This window comes from Macaca thibetana, chromosome 13, assembly GCF_024542745.1.
Source record: "Macaca thibetana thibetana isolate TM-01 chromosome 13, ASM2454274v1, whole genome shotgun sequence".
Classification (NCBI taxonomy): Eukaryota; Metazoa; Chordata; class Mammalia; order Primates; family Cercopithecidae; genus Macaca; species Macaca thibetana.
This window is the reverse complement of record NC_065590.1, coordinates 70,458,441-70,483,105: the sequence shown is the minus strand read 5'-3', so window position 1 is coordinate 70,483,105 and position 24,665 is coordinate 70,458,441. Positions and strand designations below refer to the sequence as shown.

Sequence of the window (24,665 nt, the reverse complement as noted above, 5' to 3'; positions counted from 1 at the left end):
TTTGGAAGCTATCCGTTTTGTTTTTCACAAACAGTGCAAATCTGTTTTCAGAAGGCAGGATTTAAGATACAGACAACATGAGCAGAAAGTACATTGGGGACCTAAAGCTATTGTCCTGCCAGAGTCCCAACAGTCAGAAGTGGGAGACTGGAGACGGTATACTTTGGTTTAGAAACTCAGATTAATTTGCATTCAAGGGTTTAATGTTCATATTCTATATCATGCTCAGAAGTCTTAGTACAAGAAAATCCCTTAATTCCTTCAAACCAGAGGGATAATGAACATATTTGAGGCATCCTATTTTGGCTCAGGATTATCCTACACTAACTCTTATGTTTAAAGCGGGGCCAAGTGCAGGGGAGAGGAGAGATTTCTCTGAGAAGGTACATTGAAAAGACCAGCTCCACGCAGGACACTCTTCACACTGATCTCTGACCAGTGCCCACCCGCAGAACAGCAGCCATTCGACACCTGGTCTAGTGGCGAACTATCCCTTCTTGCTGAGCCAAGGAACTGACCCTCAGTTATCCCAGTCCCCTGGCACCGGAATCAGGGAGGAGGTGAATATCAAGGCCATGCTCAGCACCATGCAGGGCACCTGAGGAATGCAAGGAAATGGAACTGGATTTGCTTTTCCAGAGAGTATCTATGAAGTGCCTACATCTGAGTGATACAAATGATGAGGTGGTGTTTTTAGTAGAGACAGGGTTTCACCGTGTTAGCCAGGATGGTCTTGATCTCTTGACCTTGTGATCCACCTGCCTCGGCCTCCCAAAGTGCTGGGACTACAGGTGTGAGCTGCCACACCTGGCCTGCACTGGGTCATTTTTAAAAATTTATTTAATAATTAGAATTTTCCGTCTGAATCAGTGGCATGCCGGTAAATGTTTAACAACGAGCTCTCTAATGCAGGGAGGAGATGGGCTTGGCTTGTTAATTGCAAGCTACCAATGTCAAGCCAACGAGCTCACCCAATCCTGAAAGCATAAGAATTGGCTTTCACAGAGGGTATGTTAGTTCAACCATTGTGGAAAACAGTGTGGCAATTCTGCAAGACCTAGAGGCAGAAATACCATTTGACCCAGCAATCCCATTACTGGGTATATACCCAAAGGAATACAAATATATTATATAGATACTATATTATTAATAGATTATATAAATACTATTATAAAGATATATGCATGTGTATGTTCATTGCAGCAGTATTCACAATAGCAAAAACATGGAATCAGCCGAAATGCCCATCAATGAGAAACTGGATAAAGAAAATATGGTACATATATACCATAGAATACTATGCAGCCATGCAAGGAATGAGATCGTGTCCTTTGCAGGGACATGGATTAAATTGGAAACCATTATCCTCAGCAAACTAACACAGGAACAGAAAACCAAACACCACATGTTCTCACTTATATGTGGGAGCTGCTGATGAGAACACACGGACACATGAGTTGGGGAACAACACATACTGGGGCCTGTCAGAGTTGGGGGTGGGAGGAGGGAGAGCATCAGGAAGAATAGCTAATGGATGCTGGGCCGAATACCCAGGTGATGGGACAATCTGTGCAGCAAAAACACCATGGCACATGTTTATTTATGTAACAAACCTGCACATCTGGCACACGTACCCCGACCTTAAAAGTTGAAGAAAAAAAAATTGGCTCTCAAAAGCAGCTGTCTGTGGCACCTTCTTACGTGGAAACATAAAATGCTGTCCTTTCCATAAGAAATATTTGCATTTCGTTGGGAGACAAACTCCAGAAATTTTTAGGAAATAGTACATGACGGAACAAAATCAGAATTTAAGTTGTGAGAATGAGATTCTAAGGAGGGAAGGAGGTAGCAAAGTCATGTCAGAATCTGTGGGGAAGGAGAAATTGGGAACTCACTGCCCTTTGACAGCAGCACAGGCCTGATCAGGCAGAGGGAACCAGGTCTTCTGGGGTGAAACAGCAGCATCGTCAGAGCCGTGGGGATGGCTGAAACCAGCCTGCTTGCCATGGAGACATGTGAGGGAACTCAATCACAGAGAGCCCTGAGAGAAGAGAGCAAGTGAGGAGGAGTTGGTCTCGGGAGGTGCCTGTGCTTTGAACCCTTGAGGGGTAGATGGGAGCAAGAGGGACAAACTGAGGACTTAAGGTCAGTTCAACCTGGGTTCAAATCCCTCTTGCAATTTACTAGTTAGAAAATCCCAGGTGAGTCATGCAACCTCACACAGCCTGTTTCTATGGAATGAATGGGAGTAACAGCATTCCCTCCACTCCACAACTCAAGTTTGCTGGGAGAACCCAGTGGGACCCCACATGTGAGAGCAGTTGTAAAGCAATTAAGTGCTTTACATGTCGAGTATTATTACCACTTTCTTTCCTTCCAGGCCATTGGGAGGTTGAGGGTTGAATGTTGTTGACTCATCAGGAAGGTGGGAGGGCAGGAAATGGCAACTCTGACTCCTGGAGGGAAGGAAGGGTGTTGATGGGGAGAAATCAACATCTCCCCGGTCCTATAAATTACGGATACCCAAAGGAGCCATGCATGTTCGGCTCTGGGGCAAGAAATGACAACGTAAAAGTGCAATTTAGCAACCAGATGGAGACTCTGCCTAACATCAAAGGAAAGGCATTCATATGTCAGTCAGCATCCCATCAGGCTCTAAAACCTCGCAAAATCCTGGAAATTAAAGAAACAATTTTCAGTCAATGGAGGATGCTTTTTTTTTAATGAGTTTAACTTAGCTGCACACCTTTCCTCCCTGACCCAAAATAAAAGGAGTGTTTACTTTTCATCATTTTATATCACCCTTTGAAGTAACTAAATTCATTCTGCGCCATCCCAAAACCAAATTGCAAACTGTCAAGAAAGAGGCTTCACTTAAAAGAGCTAGTGGGAATGAGAAAACCAAGGAAAAGATATTTGAGGCATGGTGGCAAAAAGAAATTCCTGACTGACAGAACCATCAGCTCCTGTAAGAAGAAAGAGAAGGACATTCAACCTGGAGCTCAGATGCTGGGCCTGGTGGTAGAGGCACCATTCTTGTGGGTTGGGCTTCATGTCAAGGTAAACTTTGCTCAATCTCGCTGCTTTCCTATGTCCAAATAAACATGGCAACTGGTTTGCTTGTCTGTTGATCACATCAACAAATGTTTCTCTTCTTTCCTCAAAAATTATTTTTTCTCTTCATAGTGGTGTGCTTGATAATTCAGGAGGGAAAATACTTGTTCGGAAGGTTGCTGGACTGTCTGGTTACAAAGGGAGTTATTCCAACGGTGTCCAATCGTTATCCCTACCACGATGGAGAGAATCCTTTATCGTCTTAGGTATGACCGCACAGTGGAGAAACGCTGCTACACCTACCACAAGATGAAATGTGCTTCTTTTCATTGTGCTGTTGGTTTTTGTTTATGGCCCGCCTCATTTCATAAAAATCTGAAGCATTCGTTTTTCTGATAATTAGAATCATGATACAATAAATTAGAATTACATGATAAATCACCACAAAGTCAAGTCTGAAAATACTAAAAGGCTCCAATTGCTTGTTTTAATTACACTGCAGCTATCTGTAAGTCCAATCAGATTTTTAATTACCTTAATTACATTTAATAGCTTGGGTTTTTAAACCAGTCCTTTAGTTATGCCAAATGTGCCTCATGTCTAGAACCTTATTCCTTGAGATTTCTGGCAAGTGGATAGATAGATACTGTCACAGCATATCCGTTGTGTCATACACAATGGCCATATCAAGAGGCATATAATGGCAGTCTGTTCCATTGTTGGTGATGCTAAGTTTGATTCATTTGATACTTTAGCATATCTCTCCATGGCAAAGATACCTTGTAATTAATAAGCATCTGTAGGATGATGCTTTAACATGCTGGAGTAGCTTGTTCCTCAACAAATTTCACCCAATGATTTTAACATCCATTGCTGATCCTCACTGTAGCAAGTATTACATTAGTAATTGCAAAATCATAATTTCTTCTAATTCTGTTATTCCTTCCACATTTATTAGCTAGTGTTCTTATATAAAGAAGAGTTGCCTTCCCCCTCTGCACCTATTATTTTTAAGTGGACTACGGACTCATAGATTGTTTCCAAAAATATAATATAATGTTATCATCTATTATCTTTATTTTTCTTTTTGGTGCTCTTATTTTCCAAGATTGCCCAGTGGGAGCCCTTCAAGCTTTTGACGTGTTCACGGTAGTACCTGAGTACAACACAATGTTCTTTGCTCACCTTATACTTACCTTACTCCAGACCTGAATCTCCCATTTTCTCTGAGGAGGTTCCATGGGATTTTAAACTAGATTGTAGCCAATTTCCTGGCCTCCCAACAAAATTAGGCACCTTGGGACTGTCCTGAGAAGGAGCCACTTATAGTAAACCAACTGAACCGGGAAGAGAGAAATGTTTCATAAGATAGTAGGTCTTCCATTCCGGGTGGTTTTCTAGCACTGCTAGGCATCCCTTGCCTCAAGCCCCTGCTGTCCTCCACTGATTACAGTCATAGCAGGGCAACAAATAGACCTTTCACTATTCTTCTCAACTTGAGCAATCCCTGTTTCCTTTTGCCTGCCAAATTCTACACACCCACAGTTCAAATTAGACTGATTTCTTTGTCAGATAGTGGAAGGGGATCAACTGCAGTACTGCGGGGTTTTTGCCTTGTAACAAAAAATTCACAACAGGAGCCATATAAAAATGCTAATGTCTAAAATGCAAATACGTTGAGATAGAGAGAAATATAATCTCCACATAGGTGTTCACCAAGTAGATCCTGGCTGAATAAGAGCATTTCAGCCTTAAGTGCTCAGTCTGCAATCCAAGAATCTCAACAGAGGTTTGAAAGAAAAATTAATTCTGTGGCAGTAGAGATGTTTTGGGCTTTTTAAGTGAAAATCAATCTGCTGATATTATTCCCTGTAAATCTCGACTTCCATCTCCCCTCATTCGACCTAGTGACATTTAACCGAAAATACTTTTTGCCCATGATAATAAACATTGTGCTTCTGCAATGGCTCGGAAGCCTCTCTTGAATGGATGAGTTAGGAGCTCACTGCAGCATAAGGATTGATAACTGACCGGCAGCCAAGGAATGCTTCGCATAATTCAGAGGTTCATGGCCAGCAAGTTTAACTGCATCATGTCCGAATCCTCTTCTGAAGGCTCAGGTGCCGCCATGATCTTTCTCTAGGTTTTTATTTCTAAGTTTCATATATCCCTGAGCTCCTTAACTAGTTCACTTTGGTGGGTAAGAGGGGGAGCGAAAGAGGAGATGTACATTTACAGTCCGCATGATCTTTACACAGTCCAGGGACATGAAATGTCAGTGAGGGACCCCCTAATACTTCCCTTTTATTCTTTGATCCACATTTCAGGGAACTGAGCTCATGCTTCTTTTCCTTCTGAATAGAAACAGAAAAAAAAATATCAGGTTTTAGATCAATAAATAGAGAGAGAAGGTGTCTCTTCAATCAACAGAGAGAGAGGTGTCTTCTTTCTGCAGATAGTGTGGTCCACAGCCATGGGGCCCTCCCTGGGCCTAAAATAACCTCAATCATTGTCATTTGGAGCTGGCCTCGACATTGGTGGAGGACTTGGAAATGCCAAGTCCTGTTCCCCAGGTGATTTTAATGAGGTGAAGTAACGCAAGTAAGCCCAAACACGTGGCACTTACAGGTAACACCAGAATACATTTTTGCATCTCTATGGAGATATATAGTTCCAAAACATTTTAACATTTTTTTTTCCATTAGATGTCTACAACTTCGTGTAGTTATTAGGGCCATGTCATTATTCCTGTTTTCTGAATGAAAACACAAGAGCCTCAAAGGTTGGGGCAGTTAATGAAAGGTAAAATAGAAACAGAAACCTAGATTGTCTTACTCCTAATCCCAGGTTCTTTCTGAGATCCTGTTATTCTTTCTGCTTCATGACCCTACAGTCCCTGGGCCAGTAGGATGGTTGGCCAGATAGTGCCCTAGATCCTCCTTCACCCACCTAGGTTCTCCGTGCAACACTGCTTACCATCTTCACATCCTGTAAAAGTATTCCCTGCAGATGGGAGAAGAAATGCTTTCATTACCAGATGTAATATTGGCTAATAGGTAGTACCACTACCAAGGTATTTTAATTTTAACAGAGATGTAAGCTTTAAGATATTCCCCCGCTGAATAAATACTTCTCAAGCAACTACTTCATGCCAGGAAAAAACTGCTCTGAGCTCTGAAAATTCAACAGTTACCAAGTCAGACAAATGACTTGCCTTCAGGGGGCTTACTATATTCCAGTGGCACTCTCACATACTTATGGAACAAAGCCCATATGGTGGAATTTCAGGCATCCTTTTATGGAAAGAAGAAGACTTTGGTAATTTTTTTATGCTTATTTTTTTCCGTAATAGACATTACCATTCCTCCTCCTTGCCTGGTAGCTACCGTGTCTCCCCCTGGGTGAGCAACACATGGTTATTTTCAAGGTTGACCTATATTTACCTACTTTTAGGTTTTTCTGCTGCTATGAAATTCAAATGAATCCCACAGGGTCTGTGAAAGTGAGAGGTAGCCAGCCTATGACCGGAGCACTCCATCATCTCAAAGGAGAGTATGTGGAAGGTTTTCCCGTTCACCTCCTGATATAATTAAACATTCGAAGCCACACAGATGAAAACCTTCACTTCCATGTCACATCTTCCCAGGTGAAAGAGGGATTGCTGATGTTAAGCAACTCTGAGTCATGAAGATTTGGTTGCTTCCATTCTAATAGTAATAAAACACATGCTATACAGGAGAACAAAATGCCACTTGACATTCTCGTAATCAACAATTCAGCATGAGGGAGACTGATTTTCTTGAACTGAAGAGAGATAAATTGAAAGGAGGGAATCAACTTAGTACAGAACCATCTAAAACCTCTAGCTCTAGAAATAAATCTCGTTTTTTTTTTTTTTTTTTTGCAGAAAGTAAACCCAAAAAGGGTGTAACCTACCCATCAGCTCTTACATACTCATCATCCAAAAGTCCAGCTGCCCAAGCAGGCAAGTGCTCACGTGTGATTGAATCTAAACCTTCTGAGTCCATAAACGCGCGATGTGTTTTGGGAGATAGTGGAGAAATTAACATCTTAACCAGTCAAGCTCCACTGGTTCTGGCAATATTTTAACAGATGCCGGGAACATGGGCACAGAAATCAGTGAGATCAGATGGCTGGGGCTGAAGAGTGAAAGCTTTATTTTTTGTTTTTGCAATTCCGAGATTGTGTCTCTATATTTGTGTCATTTTCATTCAGATTGACTGTTGCCTTGAGTTTTATTGTATTGTTACTTTAGAAAATGGCATGACATTCTGTCCAGAAATGCTTCCTGGCAGCTAAAAGGAAAAAGGCTGTATCTACTTAGGTATGAAATGAAGAGAAGCAAAGAGAACGAGGTGGTTTATGTGATAACAGCAAGCTGCTAATCCAAATAACCCAGGCCAAAAATACACTGCCACAGGGCTGTGCCAACTCAGCTTCCATGTGAACCACAAAAGAGGGTATTGGTAGACCTCAGGCCAGGAAAATACCATTTTCCAGGTTTCTGTGTTAAATCAAGAACTGTACTATGCATTATTGTGTCTCCAGAGGTGTTCTGATTTCCCACACAAAGAGAAACTGTGAGTCGCTTTATAATGGGATTTTGCATTGCTTCCAGAAACTTGATGGGCTAGCTAATACATTATGAGCCTGATAGTTCGGGTTCTATTCATGTACTTAAGGTGAACATGGTTTAAGAATAGCAGTAGATCTTTGCACTTATTGAGCATTTGCTGTATGCCAGGCATCATTCCAAGAATTTTACCTGATCATTGCGTTTAATCACCGTAGACCACTTTGGCCTATACTATTGCTCTGGTTGAGGAAAATGCAACACAGAGAAGTTAAGTAAATTACCCTCCATCAAACAGAAACCCCTCTCTAAACCATCATTCTAGATTTTATTGTTTTTTCTTTTTTCTCTTTTTCTTTTTTTTGAGACAGAGTCTCGCTCTGTTGCCAGGCTGGAGTGCAGTGGCGCGATCTCAGCTCACTGCAACTTCCACCTCCCAGGTTCAAGCGATTCTCCTACCTCAGCCTCCCGAGTAGCTGTGACTACAGGCGCCCACCACCATGCCTGGCTAATATTTGTATTTTTAGTAGGGACGGGGTTTCACCATGTTGGCCAGGATGATCTTGATCTCTTGACCTCATGATCTGCCCGCCTCGGCCTTCCAAAATGCTGGGATTACAGGCATGAGCCACTGTGCCTGGCCCATTCTAGATTTTCTTATGCTAATAGTATATATATGGATTTCTGATTTTCCTGATTTGAGGAGCCTTAGTATACAAATAAGAAAATTTTTTTTTTTGGTCTTTTCTCTTAATTACTGCTCCAGCTCTATCTCTAATGACTTTTCAATGGATCCAGTGGTCTAGTCCTGTTTGTTTAGTTGCAAGGATAGAGCTGTTCCCCACCACCACCCGTGAAGTGGCAGTGGGTCTGGTGCCTCGTGGGCCATTTCTGAGATATCGCTTGTCCTCTTTTGACCTGAGCACAGAGATGAAGAATGGGTGACAGGTCTCCTTAAGTGGCTGGCATCTCTGTTGTTTCATCTGACCCTGTGGCTCTGCAGAGCCAGATGCAAGACCGATTCCTGGGTAGGTGATGTGTGTGGATATCAAAGGCAAGGAGACAGTGTTTAGTTTCATCCTGGCACCCTCTTGTTGGGCCAGAAATCTGTGCCCCCACTCCTTTCTCCAAGGTAGATACTGATGCCTGGTTCCAGCAGCCCCCGGGGGCAGCCCCTTCACACAGAGCCGTGGGAACAGCCAGGCTTCTCTTTGGCTGTCTCCGGAGTCGGAGAACTGGGATGGGGTGAGGTCACCTTCCTCCCGGCATTTTGCTGCATGAACCCTGCTGTCCTGAGCCACTCCCGCTGCACCCCTCCCCCTCTCAGAGATCCCTAGGGCAGAAACAGTCCCCAGGTTCACATAAAGCCCCCAACTTCAGGGACCACATGTCAAGCACCCCTATTTTTACCCTGAGTGGAAGGGCACTTCTAGACTCCCGGAATACACCCCTAAAACTCTGCAAGCTCTGTTGCTGGATTGCACGCCTATGATGGGTCTGCAGAAAGATTGGTGGGAAATAAGATGCCCACCTGCCCTCCTGGCAGGTCCCCACAATCTTGACGAATGACTCTCTTCAAGCACCTTCATTTGGCTTGGGTATGACAAAGTGTGAAGGAAGGGAGGAAATATCTTCTGACTCTGAACACAGCACTCCCTAAAAGGTGGCTTCTGACCCCTCCCGTTCTTCAGGTCCTTTCCCTCTGTCCACTGGCCTGGGATGGGGGTGTCGGGGGTGTTGTGCATGTTCTACTGGAAAGGCCTCACCTGTGGGAAGTTCGTGGCATCTCTCTGGAAAGGGGTGCTTGTAGCCGGGCGCAGTGGCTCACACCTGTAATCCCAGCACTTTGGGAGGCTGAGGCAGGCAGATGATGAGGTCAGATGGAGACCATCCTGGCTAACACAGTGAAACCCCATCTCTACTAAAAATACAAAAAATTAGCCAGGCGTGGTGGTGGGCGCCTATAGTCCCAGCTACTCAGGAGGCTAAGGCAGGAGACTTGCTTGAACCCCGGAGGTGGACGTTGCAGTGAGCCAAGATCGTGCCACTGCACTCCGGCCTGGGTGACAGAGTGAGACTCCGTCTCAAAAAAAAAGAAAAAAGAAAAAAAAAAAAGAAAGGAGTACTCATGCTCTTCTGGCTACAGCTTTGGGCCTGTATCTGGAAGCAGGAAGGGCCACGTAACCTCCTGTGACTGTAGTCGTCTGTCCAGTACTTTCTCTGTGACACACACCTGCACTACAGTAACCCCGAGGCAGAGTGCCAGTATCTTCCCTTTTCAGATAAGAAAGCTGACCTTGAGAGAGGTTTAGTAACTCACCAAGGCCATAGTTCTAAGCAGCCCAAAAAGTATGCAAACTTGGTATCACCTTAAAGCAGGGAAAGTAGCAGGGAAAAGAGTGTTGGGAAGAGAAACTATAGCCAAATGATAACTCAGATAATAAAGGTCTACTTGGTCTGTACATTCTCCACAGCAGAGACAATTTCTAAAACTGTCTATTTACCCCAAGCACCATTCACCCCCAGCAAGCACTTGTTCCAGATGCCTGAGTCATTGACATCCACAAGGAGTACGGGTGGCCGAGGGTGCTTTCTGTGAAATGTATAAACTAGCAAGAGCCAAGCATTGCTGATGTCACTTGTCCCCTTTACCAAACCATTTAAACTTTTGATGTCAGTATCACTAGACATTACTATCATCTCCTTGTTACTAGATTATCTACGATGGTCAGAGTCTGAAAAATTATTTACTCCTTCATTTTGTTTATTCATTCGATATTTACATTGAGTGAGCATCTCCCACGTGCAAGACCCTGAGCTAAACTACCAGCATTCCAACATAAAAGGGATTCTTGGGAATAGAAGAACCTCACTTTGTAAGGTCTTAGTCCCCAAGTCCTAAGTCCTTAGTCTTACTTAGGAGTAAGTTTTCATGAACTCAGAAAATTTCAATGAGTACAATGAAAGGAGTGGTCCCCTTGGTCTTCCTGAAACGACAAAATTCCTTTAGTCATTGGGGGAAGCAGAGAAGATGAAGGGTGAGCAACTGTTGAGGTCTCGGCATGCCCCTATAAAAGGTGCCCCGTCTGTCTGAGAATATGAATTAACAGGTTAATCAGGCCAGGATGACCCCCAAAAGCATGATAACCTTCTACCATGGGAAATTATCCTCCTCAAAAAATAGAAGGCACTTTGATTTGCCCTGTACAACTCACACTGAGAACAGGCATTCCCTGAGATTTAAATGCTGTTTAAAACCACCACCGCGCCCCCACTGCCCTGGCAGTTAGTAACCATTAGGCAGGCAGCTGCTTTCTGACTAGAGCCTTGAGCTAAATAAAACCAGGTACGTGTTGGTTTGTAGAAGTTTATAAAAAACTAGGAAGGCACATTCCTAGTATCACAGCAAGAGAAGGGAAAGTAAATCTTGGTTAGAGGCTGCTGAAGCTGGCGTGGGAAAAACCCCTCTGCCTTCCCTGGCTGTCGGCTGAGTCCCTCGCTGTGGTTCACAAATCAGAATTCCACGGCCCACTCTGGGTCCAGTGAGTCAGAATCTCTGCGACCAGGGCCCTGGAACCTGCATTTTAACGCCTCCAGTGTGGTTCTAACGATGAGCCAGGTGTGGGGGAGCTGCGTGGCACCGCCTGCTACGTTTGAGAAGGTGGCTGCCTGGAGCTCTTCCAACCACGCCCACATGAGGAATATGTGTAGCCTTTAAGGGAAGTTTTGAAATGCTTTCCCATAAAAATCTTTGAAAAGAGATCAACCCTCCATGTAGCTGAGATTGCACGAAGAAACTATTTTACTAGTTTTTTTCCGAAAGGCTCAAAAAGAACTTGGTTCCATGAAGAATGCACCTTGGATCAAATCAAGAGCATTATGTTCAGTGAGGAATTGGGAGCAATTAGGATAGGAGGAATAATTTTTCTCTATCTTACCTTTAATATTTATTTATTTATTTATTTTGAGACGGAGTTTCGCTCTTGTTGCTCAGGCTGCAGTGCAATGGCACGATCTCGGCTCACCGCAACCTCCGCCTCCCGGGTTCAAGCCATTCTCCCGCCTCAGCCTCTGGAGTAGCTGGGATTACAGGCATGTGCCACCACCTCCGGCTAATTTTCTATTTTCAGTAGAGACGGGGTTTCTCCTGGTCAGGCTGGTCTCAAACTCCTGACCTCAGGTGATCCGCCCACCTCGGCCTCCCAAACTGCTGGGGTTACAGGCATGTATCTTCCCTCTGAAAGACAGTTCTAATCCATAAAGGAGAGCAGGCAAAAACAACAGCCCACAGAAGCTGGTGGAAGCCCAGGACTGTTAGTTGAATTTATGACCACTTGAAAGCATTTGCATTATAAGCAAGTGGTACAAAGACTGCCCTCAGGATCTTGAGCCTTTCTCTAGCAAATCAATTTTAGCAAAGGCAAACTGAGATAGTCAGCAGCCATGGGATTAGCCAATGGTGTGACAAAAAGATAACTCAGATTTTCAATATATAATAAGTTTTAGGTGGCAAAAAGTATTCACTATTTGCAAGTAGAAGTTTTATTTTTAGTACGTTGCAACTGCATGAAAAATTTACAAGTAAAATAACTTTTCAGTTTATGTATGTTTCTTTCCAAATTATTAATTACACCCTATTTCATAAAATATACAAGTGGATTTGTTAAATGGCTTTTCCCTAGATGAAGTTGGTCAAACCTGGGCCTGCATCTCCCTAAAGAGGCATTAATGCCTGGTAGCATTTACCAGAGGGTAAGACAGAGAAGTACTTTGGAGAAATTAGAAACTTCCCTAGTACTTGTTATGAAAGCTCAAACTCTTTAAAATAATGGAAATGTCATGAATCAGGCAGATTCAGTTTTGCCTGAGGATGGCTTGAAGGAGGATGCTGCCAGCTCTTTAGTGATTTGCCTGGCACAAGCTACGGGCAGATTTAAAGGTGACCAACTTAGCAAGAAACAAGGCAATTGAAAGATCGGCTTCCTACCTTGACCAGCTAATGCCTGCAAGAGCAGACCGAATGGCTGAATTCCAGCCCGATTCCAGGACTACCATTTGCTGACCTGCTCTCTTAAATCAGTGCTGTGATCCCTACAGAAGACGGCAGAGTCAGGGTGGGGAAATGAGCAGGTACTGGTGTTGGCGGTGGGTCTAAACACCCTACCACACATTTGTCTGCATCACTTGTCCAAGACTATGATTCTGGCACTACTTTCCTGGATGTTATACAATGTCAAAGGGGAAGGTGGATGGTTCCCACCGACACAGAAGCACCTTCTTATTTCAGATGTTATCTCCTTGTTCTGCTGTGCTGTGTAACAAAAATGTATCAACCCTAAGCAGAGTTAAGGACAGAGCTAGGATGCTGTGGTAAACTGAAAAACGCCCTTGAAAAGATATCCATGTCCTAATCCCTGGAACCATTGAATGTTTCCTTTTATAGAAAAAATGTGGGGAGGCTTTGCTACTGTGATTAAATTAAGGATCCTGAGATGGTGGTGGGGTGGTTATTCTGGATCCCCCAGGTGGGCTCTAAATGCAATCACTGGCATCTTTGTAAAAGGAAGGCGGAGGGAGATTATTTCACATCCATAGAGGAGGAGGTTGTATTAGTTCGTTCTCACACTGCTATGAAGACACTATCCAAGACTGGGTAATTTACAAACAAAGCAGGTTCAGTTGGCTCAGAGTTCCACATGGCTGAGGAAGCCTCAGGAAACATACAATCATGGCAGAAGGGGAAGCAGATACGTCTCACATGGCAGCAGGCGAGAGAGAGAGAGAGAGAGAGAGAGAGAGAGAGAGAGAGAGAGAGAAACTGCCTTATAAAACCATCAGAGCTTGTGAGAACTCACTATCACGAAAATGGCATGAGGGACACTGCCCCCACGATCCAATCACCTCCCACCTCGTCCCTCCCTTGACAGGTGGGGATTACGGGGATTACAGTTTGAGATGAAATTTGGGTAGGGACACAGAACCAAACCATATCAGATGTCATGTGAAGACGGAGCAGAGAAACAACTGAGGATGCTGGCCTTGAAAACTAAAGTGGCGTGACCACAAGCCAAGGAATGCCAGCAGTCAGCAGAAACCACAAGAGGCAAGACACAGAGTCTACCCTACAGCCTCCTGAGAAAGCTCAGTGTTGCTGACACCTTGAGTTTGACCCAGTGATGCTGATGTCTGACTTGGGCCTCCAGAACTGTGGGAGAATAAATTTCTGTCATTTTAAGCCACCCAGTTTGTGGTAGTTTGTTACAGCAGCCCTAGCAGCTGATACAGGTGCACAGGGACAGAAGCTGGCATGCCCCAATGGGGCCCTGCAGGCACAAGCAACAGTGAGTTGTTCCTTCCCAGGACTGAGGAGCTGTTTACTTTGGGGGCCATCGTGTGTCTCCCTGAGAACCCACAGTTCTCAAGACAAACTCCAGTGCCCAGTGGGTAGCCACTTGTCCCCTTACTCTAAACCTTCAGAGATATTCTCAGAGCACTAACAAATTGAGGCTTGCTTTATAGGGAGCCAACTACAGAGGTGTTTAAAAGGAGAGAAGCAATCTAAATCATCACACATGGATGAAGAGCACCATTTAAAAGTAGAATCTAGGCCGAGCACAGTGGCTTGCACCTGTAATCCCAGAGCTTTGGGAGGCTGAGACAGAAGAATTGTTTGAGGCCAGGGGTTCAAGACCAGTCTAGGCAACACAGGAAGATACTTTCTCTACAAAACAAAAACAAAAACAAAAACATTAAAAATTAGCCGGGTATGGTGGCTTGCATCTGTAGTGCCAGCTACCTGGGAGGTTAGATGGAGGATCACTGTACCCCAGAAGTTCGAGGCTGCAGTGAGCTATGATTGTGCCACTGCACTCCAGCCTGGGTGACAGAGCAAGATTCTGTCTCAAAAAAGAAAAAAAAATGTAGAATCTGGATGGTCCTTACCATCCAGTTAATTCTGTTATCCTATTTCACAGACAAAGAAAAACTGGGGCCCAGAGGAGTTGACTAGTCATGAACCAACCTACATTAGAACATCTAGAATGTATTCTCTAAGTCATAGTGAAAGCCCCAAATGTACCTTCTGTCTTCTATTCCAAGGCCAATGCTAACCAAAACAGCAAAAAACAAAAACAAAAAAATATGTACATAAACCATTGCTAGTGGCGCCAAGCAAATTAATTCAGCAATTAATCATGTTCTGCCTCGTCTATGTTCTATGTTGCTATAGTTTTGACCTGTCATTTATTTTATTGCTATTGAATCTTTGGTTGATTGAGTGATTGCTCTGAGGGCATACATTCTTTCAGGCAAGAATGTGGCTGTTACCTGGGTTTCACACTTCACCGTGGCTAGCACAGCTCTGTGCTCATAGCTAGTGTTCAATCAACATTTATTTTATTTCTAGGTCTATAAGAGCCTACAGGTTATTTTGTAGGCCTGGTATAATTCCATTTTCTTGCAGGTGAGACCACAAAAGCCTATCAGAGGCCACCCATTCCAGCGACAACTGCACAGCCAGTCACTCTGATGCAGCTTCTGGCTGTCACTGTAGCTGTGGCCACCCCCACCATCTTGCCAAGGCCATCCCCTTCTGCTGCTTCTACCACCAGCATCCGCAGACCAGAGCCTGTGGGCCACAGGAGCCAGGAGATGGGTCAGTAGGTAGACCACGTGTTACTTTGTGCAAGGGAAATGGGAAACTGGGCTTTTAGAGTAACAGCTCTGTCTGAGCATCTGTTGGGCTGGGTGAATGGGAAGCACTGGAGAACTGGGCCAGGGGTATGTGATTGTGTCCTCCTCCTAGATTCAAGGGAGGATATAGATTCAAAAATAGGACTGCTGTCACCGTGCTTCTGAAGATAGAATACTTTCCCATTGCAAAATCCTCATTTCTCCAAAAGCTCAGTTGAAGGGATGGTAGATTTCTATGTAAACATTGTTGGGGTTTTTTTTGTTGTTGTTATTGGTTTTGAAGTGACAAATGGTATAGACTTGGAAGTCTTTAAATATTAAAAGCAAACAAAACCAAAGGAATCCCTTTAGGAAAAGTCAGATAGCTAACATTTTCATTCCTTTTCTAATGGCTTTTTGTCTTACTACTTTTACCCATTGCTCAAATCATGCTGAAGGTTTTATCAAGGTCCAGTTTATGGACTTCATCTCATACTACATTAAATAGGCCTAAAGAGCCCATCTGATCATCTGATCTCGTTTCTGCACAGACTTATATCTACACCATCGTAGGTTAATAAGCATCTATCTCACTTCTAGAACTTTTCTAGCAAGGGGGTGAAAACCTCTGCAGCTGGAGCTCCACTATTGTCCTAGCAATGTTTTCTGAATATTTCCCACCTGGTGCCACTTTTTCCTTCCAGGAGGAAGTGCTTAGGACTCGTTCTTTTCAGGCTCACCTCCAGCTTCCAGTCACTACTGCCACAGAGAATGACCCTTCCTCCCTTCCTGCTCCCAAAGCAGAGGCCAGCTACTTACCTATCCATCTTTTTATTTTAAAAATGCAAATCAGGCTGGGCGCAGTGGCTTATGCCTGTAATCCCAGCACTTTGGGAGGCTGAGGCAGGCAGATCACTTGAGGCCTGGAGTTCAAGACCAGCCTGGCTAACATGGGGAAACCCCATCTCTACTAAAAATGCAAATATTAGCCAGGTGTGGTGGCACATACCTATAGTCCCAGCTACTCGGGAGGCTGAGGCTGGAGAGTCGCTTGAACCTGGGAGGCGGAGGTTGCAGTGCGCTGAGATCGCACCACTGCACTCTGCCCTGGGTGACAGAGAAAGACTCCGTTTCAATAAATAAATCAATGAAAATGCAAATCAGCACTTTGAATGTGCTAGACCGTTTTCTGAACACCTTACAAATATTAGCCTATTGAATCCTCCATAACAACCCTGTGAAGCAGATTTATGACTTCCAATTTGAATAAGCCATTGTACTGATGAGGAAACCAAGGAGTAAGGCAGTGAGGAAACTGGTTTCAGCCTATACAGCTGGGAAGTGGCAGAGCTGGAATTCAAACTCCAACAGCCTGGCTCTCCTTTTCCTTGCAGGGGAGCATCCCTGCCAAAAATGAACACCCCAGGCCCAGGCAGAGCACATCTTGGCATGATTGCTGTGGCAAAATTAGAAGGTGCTCAGCACAGCCAACTTCTTCTTGAATTAATAATAAATAACAGAATCCATGTAGTACATATATTGCATGTACCAGACATACTGCATGCATTATCTTATTTAATCTTCTCAATAACTTTTTGAAATAGGAGTTATTATTATGCCATTTTATGGACAACTCATTGAAGAAGCTATGATATAAAGTCCCAAAATAAGAATACCGCAAAAAGAATTTTTGAACTTCTGAAATATATCAAACACTCCTCTACCATTCTGTTCCTGTTTAACTCAGGATAATATTAACACGGGTGCACAATACTTGATAGCACAAGAGAAACAGGAAGGACGCTGGATGGAAGGGTTAACAGGGGTTCTGTAGCCAGAAGTTCTCCTTTCTAAAATTTCAGGCTCTTGACTTCAGATGCCTTGATTCTTTCAAAGATTTTTGAGTATCTGAGTAAATTGTTTGCTCCTGTTTTCTCCTTAGAGGACTTTAAATTCTTACATAACACATATAACTAAACATGTGGCGTATTTATTTGGCGACGCTGGGAGCTTGGAAATCTGTTGCAAGTTGGGCTCTGCTTGTGGAAAACCTAAGAAACTTGAAGTAGTGGCTCCTAACCTGGCAAAGCTTCATTATTCCTGGCTTGGGAACAGGAGCTTTGGACAACAGCCTCCCGGTCCATCAGTGTTCCTTCTTCATCCTTGTCCAGCGCCCACTTCCATGCTGACCCACAGACTGCTAGACAAACACTCGGAGCAAGCAGGCCATGCAGCATGTACCACAATTGCTAGGATAGGAGCCAAACTGGGGAAGGGGGAGAGCTTTTTAAAAGTTGTATTGTCTACTCAAAGGAGTTTCTGAAGGCCTAAAAAGAAGTGAAAATTAATATTTAATTGCTTATGTCTTTTTAAAAAAAAGTATTCATGAGATACTTTCCAGAAACAATACAATTCACTCATTTAAAGTACAATTCAATGGTTTGTCATATAATCATAGGGTTGTGTGACCATCACCACCATCAATTCTAGAACATTTTCATACCCCAAAAGAAATCCCGTGCCCATAAACAGTTACTCTTCATTTCCCCTAACCACTCCTCTCCAGCACTAAGTAACCAATTGACTTTCATGAATGCCTATCTTAATGTATGGCTATAGATATTTGCTGTGATATTTCAGCCCAACTATATTAAACAATATTTAGATAACTCACGTTTTTCCTTCAAATGGGCTGAAAATTAGAAAGCAAATCTCCTTATACTGTGATAGACAAGTAAGTTGTTGTTATTGCACTTATTAAAGATTTTTCCTCTTATATATGTGACTGTAGGCGCAAGGTTCTAGAACTGGTTGTGGACAGGGTGTTCAAGCAAAACCTAATTCACTTATTCATTCAACAAATGTTTTATTGAATTCCCACTATGTGTTAGGTACTGTTCTAAATCTGGGCTACATCAGTGAACACATCCCATCGAGATCCCTGCAGCAAGTCGCTTCAGCTTAGGACACCTGAAGAGTATGTAGCCAAAACAGGAGCTACCTGCTTTTGGGGTCTGTGACTCATTTGTATTCCACAATGGGATCAAGATCTGCCTCTGAGACAGGACATGGGAACTTGGAGAGGGCTCAAGGGAGAGTGGAAAGTACAGCAGGAAGAGACAGGGGCTCTCCCAGCCCATGCAGAGGAGCTGATGCAGATGGAAGGTGGAGCTGATGCAGATGGAAGGTGGGGCTGTTCACCAAGCCCGCGTCATGGCCCCTTAACTGACCCATGAATGTGCAAACCAACAAGACAGAAGGGAGTGAGTCAAGGCTGGGGGTAAGGAAGCCAAAAGCCAGAGCAATAGAGACTTCTTACAGGTGCAGGAAGGAGGCTGTTCTTCATGGGCAAGGCCAAGGACAATGGCATCCCCGGGGACAGAGGGGGAAGCTGGGAGAGCCAGATCTCTAGATATGCTTAGGAAAGAGTGCTGGAAAAGACGGAAAATCCCTCCAGGTTCAGCTATAGGTCTGGCTGAATCTACCACAGGCTAAGGAGGTGGAGTGGCTGTGCTTCCATTGTTTCCTTAATCAAGTTCATTTCAAGACATGCCATGGTTGCCTCAGCTGAGCTAGCACTGAACTTGTCCACAACCAAGGGTAGATCAGGGAGGGGAGAAGAGCGCCGCCTAGTGGCAAGGAATAGCGATTACTGTGATCCTTCACTTTTCTACCCTGGGCTCCACCTTCTGACCAAGGGCAGCTAAGGGGGAGAAAGTGATATTTGAGGCAGGAAGAGAGGCCAGCATCTATCACTGCCCATTCCTTCCACATAGTTTCCCTTACCAACACTTATCTCACCAGTGAACGCTTATCTTCCTTAAGGTATCTGGAGAAGGCTTTTCTTAAAATCCAGTCTTACAAATAGTAAGAAAAAGACAAATATTCCAAAAGAAAGATGGGGAAAGGTCATAACCAGGCAAGCCACAGTGGAACAACTACAAATGGCCAATAAAAAAAAATTGTTATAAAGATGTTCGGCTTTGCCGGGCCTGGTGACTCACGCCTGTAATCCCAGCACTTTGGGAGGCCGAGGCGGGTGGATCACGAGGTCAGGAGATCAAGACCAGTCTGGCCCAGATGGTGAAACCTCATCTCTACTAAAAATACAAAAATTAGCCAGAGGCGGTGGCATGCGCCTATAACCCCGGCTACTCAGGAGGCTGAGGCAGGAGAAACCCTTGAACCTGGGCAGCAGAGGTTGCAGTGAGCTGAGATCGTGCCACTGCACTCCAGCCTGGGTGATAGAGTGAGACTTTGCCAAAAAAAAAAAAAAAAAAAAAAAGTTCGGCTTCACCAGGAATCAAGTAAGTACAAATTAAACAACAAAATATCATTTCTCACCAACTCTCATTGGAAATTGGTAATACACAGTTTGGGTGACAGTGTGGAGAAATGACTCAGAATTCACACTTCTAGGAATATACCCTAACGTCATTATCAACCAGGGGTGAGAAGAAGCATGAACACAGATGCTGTTCATCATTTTTTAAAGGAGATGATTTAATTGTTTATCACTAGAAGAACGGTTAAAGAAGTTACTATACAGGTAGTAAAATGTTGAGAAATATGTGCACTTAGTGCCACGAGAGAATTGGCCTGGGGCAGATCGTTCAGTCAAAGAAGCAGCCTACAAAACAGCATGGGAACCAGTCTCACTTTTGCAACTGTGTGTTGTACACGAGAGCATGTACATCCCGCAGAAAAAGGGATACAAGTAACCAGAAGTGTATACCAGTAACTGCTGGCTAGAGGATAAAAGGTGATTGCTTGTTATGCATAGTATATCATCTTATTCTTACAGGAAGCCTATGTTATCTGTATAATTAAACAGAAAATAAGGCTGCTTTGAGGCTGGGCATGGTGGTTCATGCCTCCCTAATTCCAACACTTTGGGAGGCCGAGGCAGGAGGATCACTTGAGGCCAGGAGCTCAATGCCAGCCTGGGCAACACACCAAGACCCCTGTCTCTACAAAAATTAAAAAAAAAAAAAAAAAAAAAAAAAAAAAAAAAACAACTTTGGTGGCTCACACCTGTAATCCCAACACTTTGGGAGGCGAAGGCAGGCAGATCACCTGAGGTCAGAAGTTCAAGACCAGCCTGACTGACATGGAGAAAACCCATCTGTACTAAAAATACAAAATTAGCTGGGCATTGTGGCACATGCTCGTGATCCCAGTTACTCAGGAGGCTGAGGCAGGAGAATCACTTGAACCTGGAAGGCAGAGGTTGTGGGGAGCTGAGATCGTGCCATTGCACTCCAGCCTGGGCAACAAGAGCAAAACTCTGTCTCACAAACAAAAAACAAAACAAAACAAAAACATAGCGAAGCATGGCGATGTGCACTTGTAGTCTCAGCTACTCAGGAGGCTGAGGCAGGAGGATCACTTGAGCCCAGGAGATCAAGGCTGCAGTGAGCTATGATCACACCACTGCACCCCAGCCTGCGGGACAGAGTGAGAGCCTGACTGAAAATAAAAAACAAACAAACAAACAAACAAAAACCTACTTTGCGTTTGTGTCACATAATTGGAACAAAGACAAAAAGAGTCAAAAGCTGGTTTTGGATAGATCAGGTTCTAAGATAAATTGATAGTTTTTTCCATGCCCTCTTGCTCTTCCCCTCCTTGACATTTGGTTCCTTCCCTCAGCTGGGTTTTACGTGCCTCTCTTCCCCATCCAAAGGCTTTGCATTTCTCTTAACAGAATGCTTTATCTCCCTTCTCCCTTTTAAAACCTTGCTTTAGAGAAATTGCTCAATAAGTAATGAATGTGGAAGTGTGTTTCCTTCACTCACAGAGTAATTAAGGATAACCCATTGTGTACCTCTAAAAATGACGGAAAGCTAACGCTATTTGCATCAATACCATGTTAACGCAGCTTAAGCAAATTGCTGAATATTAAGTGACATTTCCATTGAAGGATTACTTCAACCTCCCCATGAGTGGCACAGTTGACAATTATTGTAAGAATAATGAAGTGTAAAGAAATATGGCATTTAACTAAAAGATACTTTGATAGTTGTGAAATACAAAGGTTATTATTGCCTGTAGTTTTTAGTTTGTGTTTTAAGTTAAATACTCCTTTTTCTTTTTCTTTTTCTTTTTTTCTATTTGAATTCCTCTTCCAAGGCAGGTTCAGACTGCCAAAATATAGAGCTTCACCTTGCTTCCGACCTTGGTAATGTTTTGCTAGGTTGGATCATGGAAAGAATGAGAACAGTTAGGTTAAAATTTATTGGCCGGGCGTGGTGGCTCATGCCTTGGGAGGCTGAGGCAGGCAGATCACTCAAGGTCAGGAGTTCGAGACCAGCCTGGCCAGCATGGTAAAACTCCATCTCTACTAAAAATACAAAACATTAGTTGAGCCTGGTGGTACTGGTTGAGCCTGTAATCCCAGCTACTCAGGAGGCTGAGGTGGGAGAATCGCTTGACCCGGAGGTTGCAGTGAGCTAAGATCGTGCCGCGGCACTCCAGCTCTGGGCATACAGCGAGACTCTGACTCAAAAATAAGTTCATTAATTAAAATAAAATAAAATTCATGCTCTGACCAGTCAAATGTTCTTACAGATCTCTGGTCCACTACCACCTACACAAGCAGCCAAAACAGGCCTGGAGCCGATCCAGGTAAGACCCTAAACTCCCTTTCCAGCCACTGATGAAAGTTAAGCTTGTTTACATGGGGTTCCTCTCCACATATTTGCCATTTAATTTAGATTTGGACAAGGACTATTAAACCACTTAGGTCAACAGAAGATACAGCTCAAGGGTCCAAATTATAAAAAAACATGTAAGGAAGTGGTTAAGTAAGCAAAGGCCTGACCCGCTCTCCATTCCCTTGAGGTGATTCTGTAGAGGTTGTGAAAGGAATGTCTCAGGATTCAGCAACTAGGCTCTTACAGACCTGAAAAGGGACACTCTCTGGGACTTATTTTTGAGGAACTACGGTAAAACACTGAGGGAAATTTGTATCATCTCCCAGGCAAGAGCCTTTTTTTTCTCTTTTTTGCCTGAGTAATTCTATGCCACTGGGGATAGAAATACATTCTCTCCCACCCGCCTCCACCCCAGAGTTCACCTATGAATTCTGAAATGCCCCTGGCTGTCTTCATTTCTGTATGCCCCTTAATGGTTTGGCTGCAGAACTAGGAATCCAGCAAATTCTCTTCTCTGCAGCACTGTAAAGGCCTGCAGAGATTAGAAAGGAAAATCTAGCAGGGTTTGATGGTTTCCACAAACTCTACTCACGGCCCGGTCTATGAGCTGATACACTTGGTGGAAGTATACCATTCCCTCTGAAGCCACAGGGCACTAGGACCAGAAGGACCTACAATGTGGGGGGGTGTTCAGGTCTTCCCCCTGCTGGGGGATACTCGTCCACTCTCCACATGTTCTTAGAAACTGTAGGTTCTGTTTTACTTGCTACTGGACAGGAACAAGGGCCCCATGGGCTCCTCTGGTCAGGGTGAGCAGCTTCTATGAGCTTCACAATTGCACCTTTGCCAATGCACATGCTGTTTTCCTGGACAAAAAGGCTTGAGAATCAGAACACTGGCCAGGGCAAGGACTCCAAGGCCATCTCAGGCCTCTACAGACTCGTGGGACTCTTCAGGAGGCGAAGTCATGGGGCACTGTTTCCTCCTGTCCCCTTGGCCAAGATTTTTGCCTCCTCTGCAACCCCCAAAAGTACAGCCAGGCACAGAGAGCTCGGCTGACTTCCAAGGAAACTCTGAACTAAGGTAATTTTCACCAGGGGGCAAAATAAGGAAAGAAAGCAGCCTGCTGGCTGTGTGTACGTCAGCTGACCCTGTGTAATCCCCTCAGGTATCCAAAGGCAAGATCCTTCAGGAGCTGCCTTCGAGAAACCTGTTAGAGCGGATGTTAGCCTGGGTAAGTTGCCCACTGCTTACCATCCCTGCTCCCTGCGAATTTGCTCTGTGGCACTTTGCAAACACGAGGACTTCCCCCACACACTTGCTCTTGGCCTCTGCAGCTCAACTTCAGGTCACCAGACTTTGGGGGCATGCTAATATTTAACCTCAAGAAAATGTCTCTTTGATTGATCGGTTCTCAGTGCATCAGAGAGAAGATCTTTGTCAATAAAGACACCCAAGGGCTGTCATTACTTTGTGTCCCCTCAAGAGATCCCCCCACTAAGCAGTCTCTGCACCACTCTGCACCTACCAGGCCTATCCTCAGACTGGCCTCCAGGATGAAGCACGAATACCCAAACACAGCACGTGGTTGGGATATGGCATGGGGGACGGTTGGCAAGGAGGCACATTACCTGATTTGCATCTTTGATTTTTTACTACCTGACAATGTTGGGTTTGTTTCAAGGCTGTATTCTGCTGAATGCGTTTGGCCTCATTCCCTTTTTCTGAGTTTACCATCCTCCAGTTCTATAGCTCTGGGATTCTGTTTCTCCTCCATTCTCCTTTATGCTCCCAATAATGCCACTCTGTCTCGACCCACACGGATGTTCCCAGCTTCCTTTTGACCTTCAAATCCTACCCAATTTCTGCTGCTTCTCTCTTCTCCATCATCCCTGCAACTTGGCTCTGAGTGCCTCAGAGCCTCCCATGAACTCTCGGAGTGTTCCTGACTTAAAGGACTCCCCCAACACCCTCTAGGTGCTCAGACCTAGGCTCGTTAGGAAGCCCCATTATGGCTCCTGCAGCGGGAGGAAGCCATTTGCACACCCTGAGTAAAGGCATGTAGGAACATTTGGAGTTCTTAGTTAGATATCCTTCCACCAGCTCTCATCTCAGATGCAGTCATGTATACAAGGCAAGCTGCCCAGTTCCTCAGCTATAAAATTGTCAGATTATGGAATTGGAAAGAATTGTATAAAGTACATCTGGTCTAACTTCTCACCTAAAAATGAATCACTTATGGTGTGCCAGACAGAGGCCTTTACCCTATACTTCACGTAGTAGGGAATTCCCAGCCCCTTCATTTGGTGGGTGAAACTGTTAGACGTAACTATCCAGAACTTCAGTTCCTCGTTACTAATTTGTCTAAGGCAGTGGTTCTCAAAGTGTGGTTCAAAGACCCTGCTTTCAGAGATTCTATGACATCTTCCCTTCTCTGACTAATGTCATTGTGAGGACAGATTTTCTCCACATATTTCAACAAAAACAACATATCACAACTGACTGCAGGAGCTGATAAGAGACTCCAGCTGTCTTCTATTATGATAGACATTGGAGACATTTGCCACTCTTCTCACCGAACCCTTGGTTTTAGAAAACAGTTGTTTTTCAGTAAAAATTAACACTTACGTTAAAATATAATAATTCTATTGTCACTTTGAAGTAAATTAATAGTTAGGCAAGGTGCGGTG

General features: G+C 44.1%; 1 protein-coding gene across 3 annotated transcripts in view; it reads left to right on the top strand.

The window, feature by feature from the left end:
- The window catches only part of VIT (vitrin), a 126,004-nt gene that overhangs the window by 62,557 nt on the left and 38,782 nt on the right, over nucleotides 1-24,665 (top strand). For 2 of the 3 annotated variants that reach the window (XM_050753345.1, XM_050753343.1), the window contains exons 5-8: nucleotides 3,187-3,320; nucleotides 6,962-7,039; nucleotides 15,111-15,302; nucleotides 21,890-21,946. In XM_050753345.1, the coding sequence (XP_050609302.1) occupies nucleotides 3,187-3,320; nucleotides 6,962-7,039; nucleotides 15,111-15,302; nucleotides 21,890-21,946 (461 nt within the window). Of the gene's footprint in view, nucleotides 1-3,186; nucleotides 3,321-6,961; nucleotides 7,040-15,110; nucleotides 15,303-21,889; nucleotides 21,947-23,143; nucleotides 23,210-24,665 lie in introns of all 3 variants that reach the window. The other variant, XM_050753342.1, reaches the window with a different exon arrangement.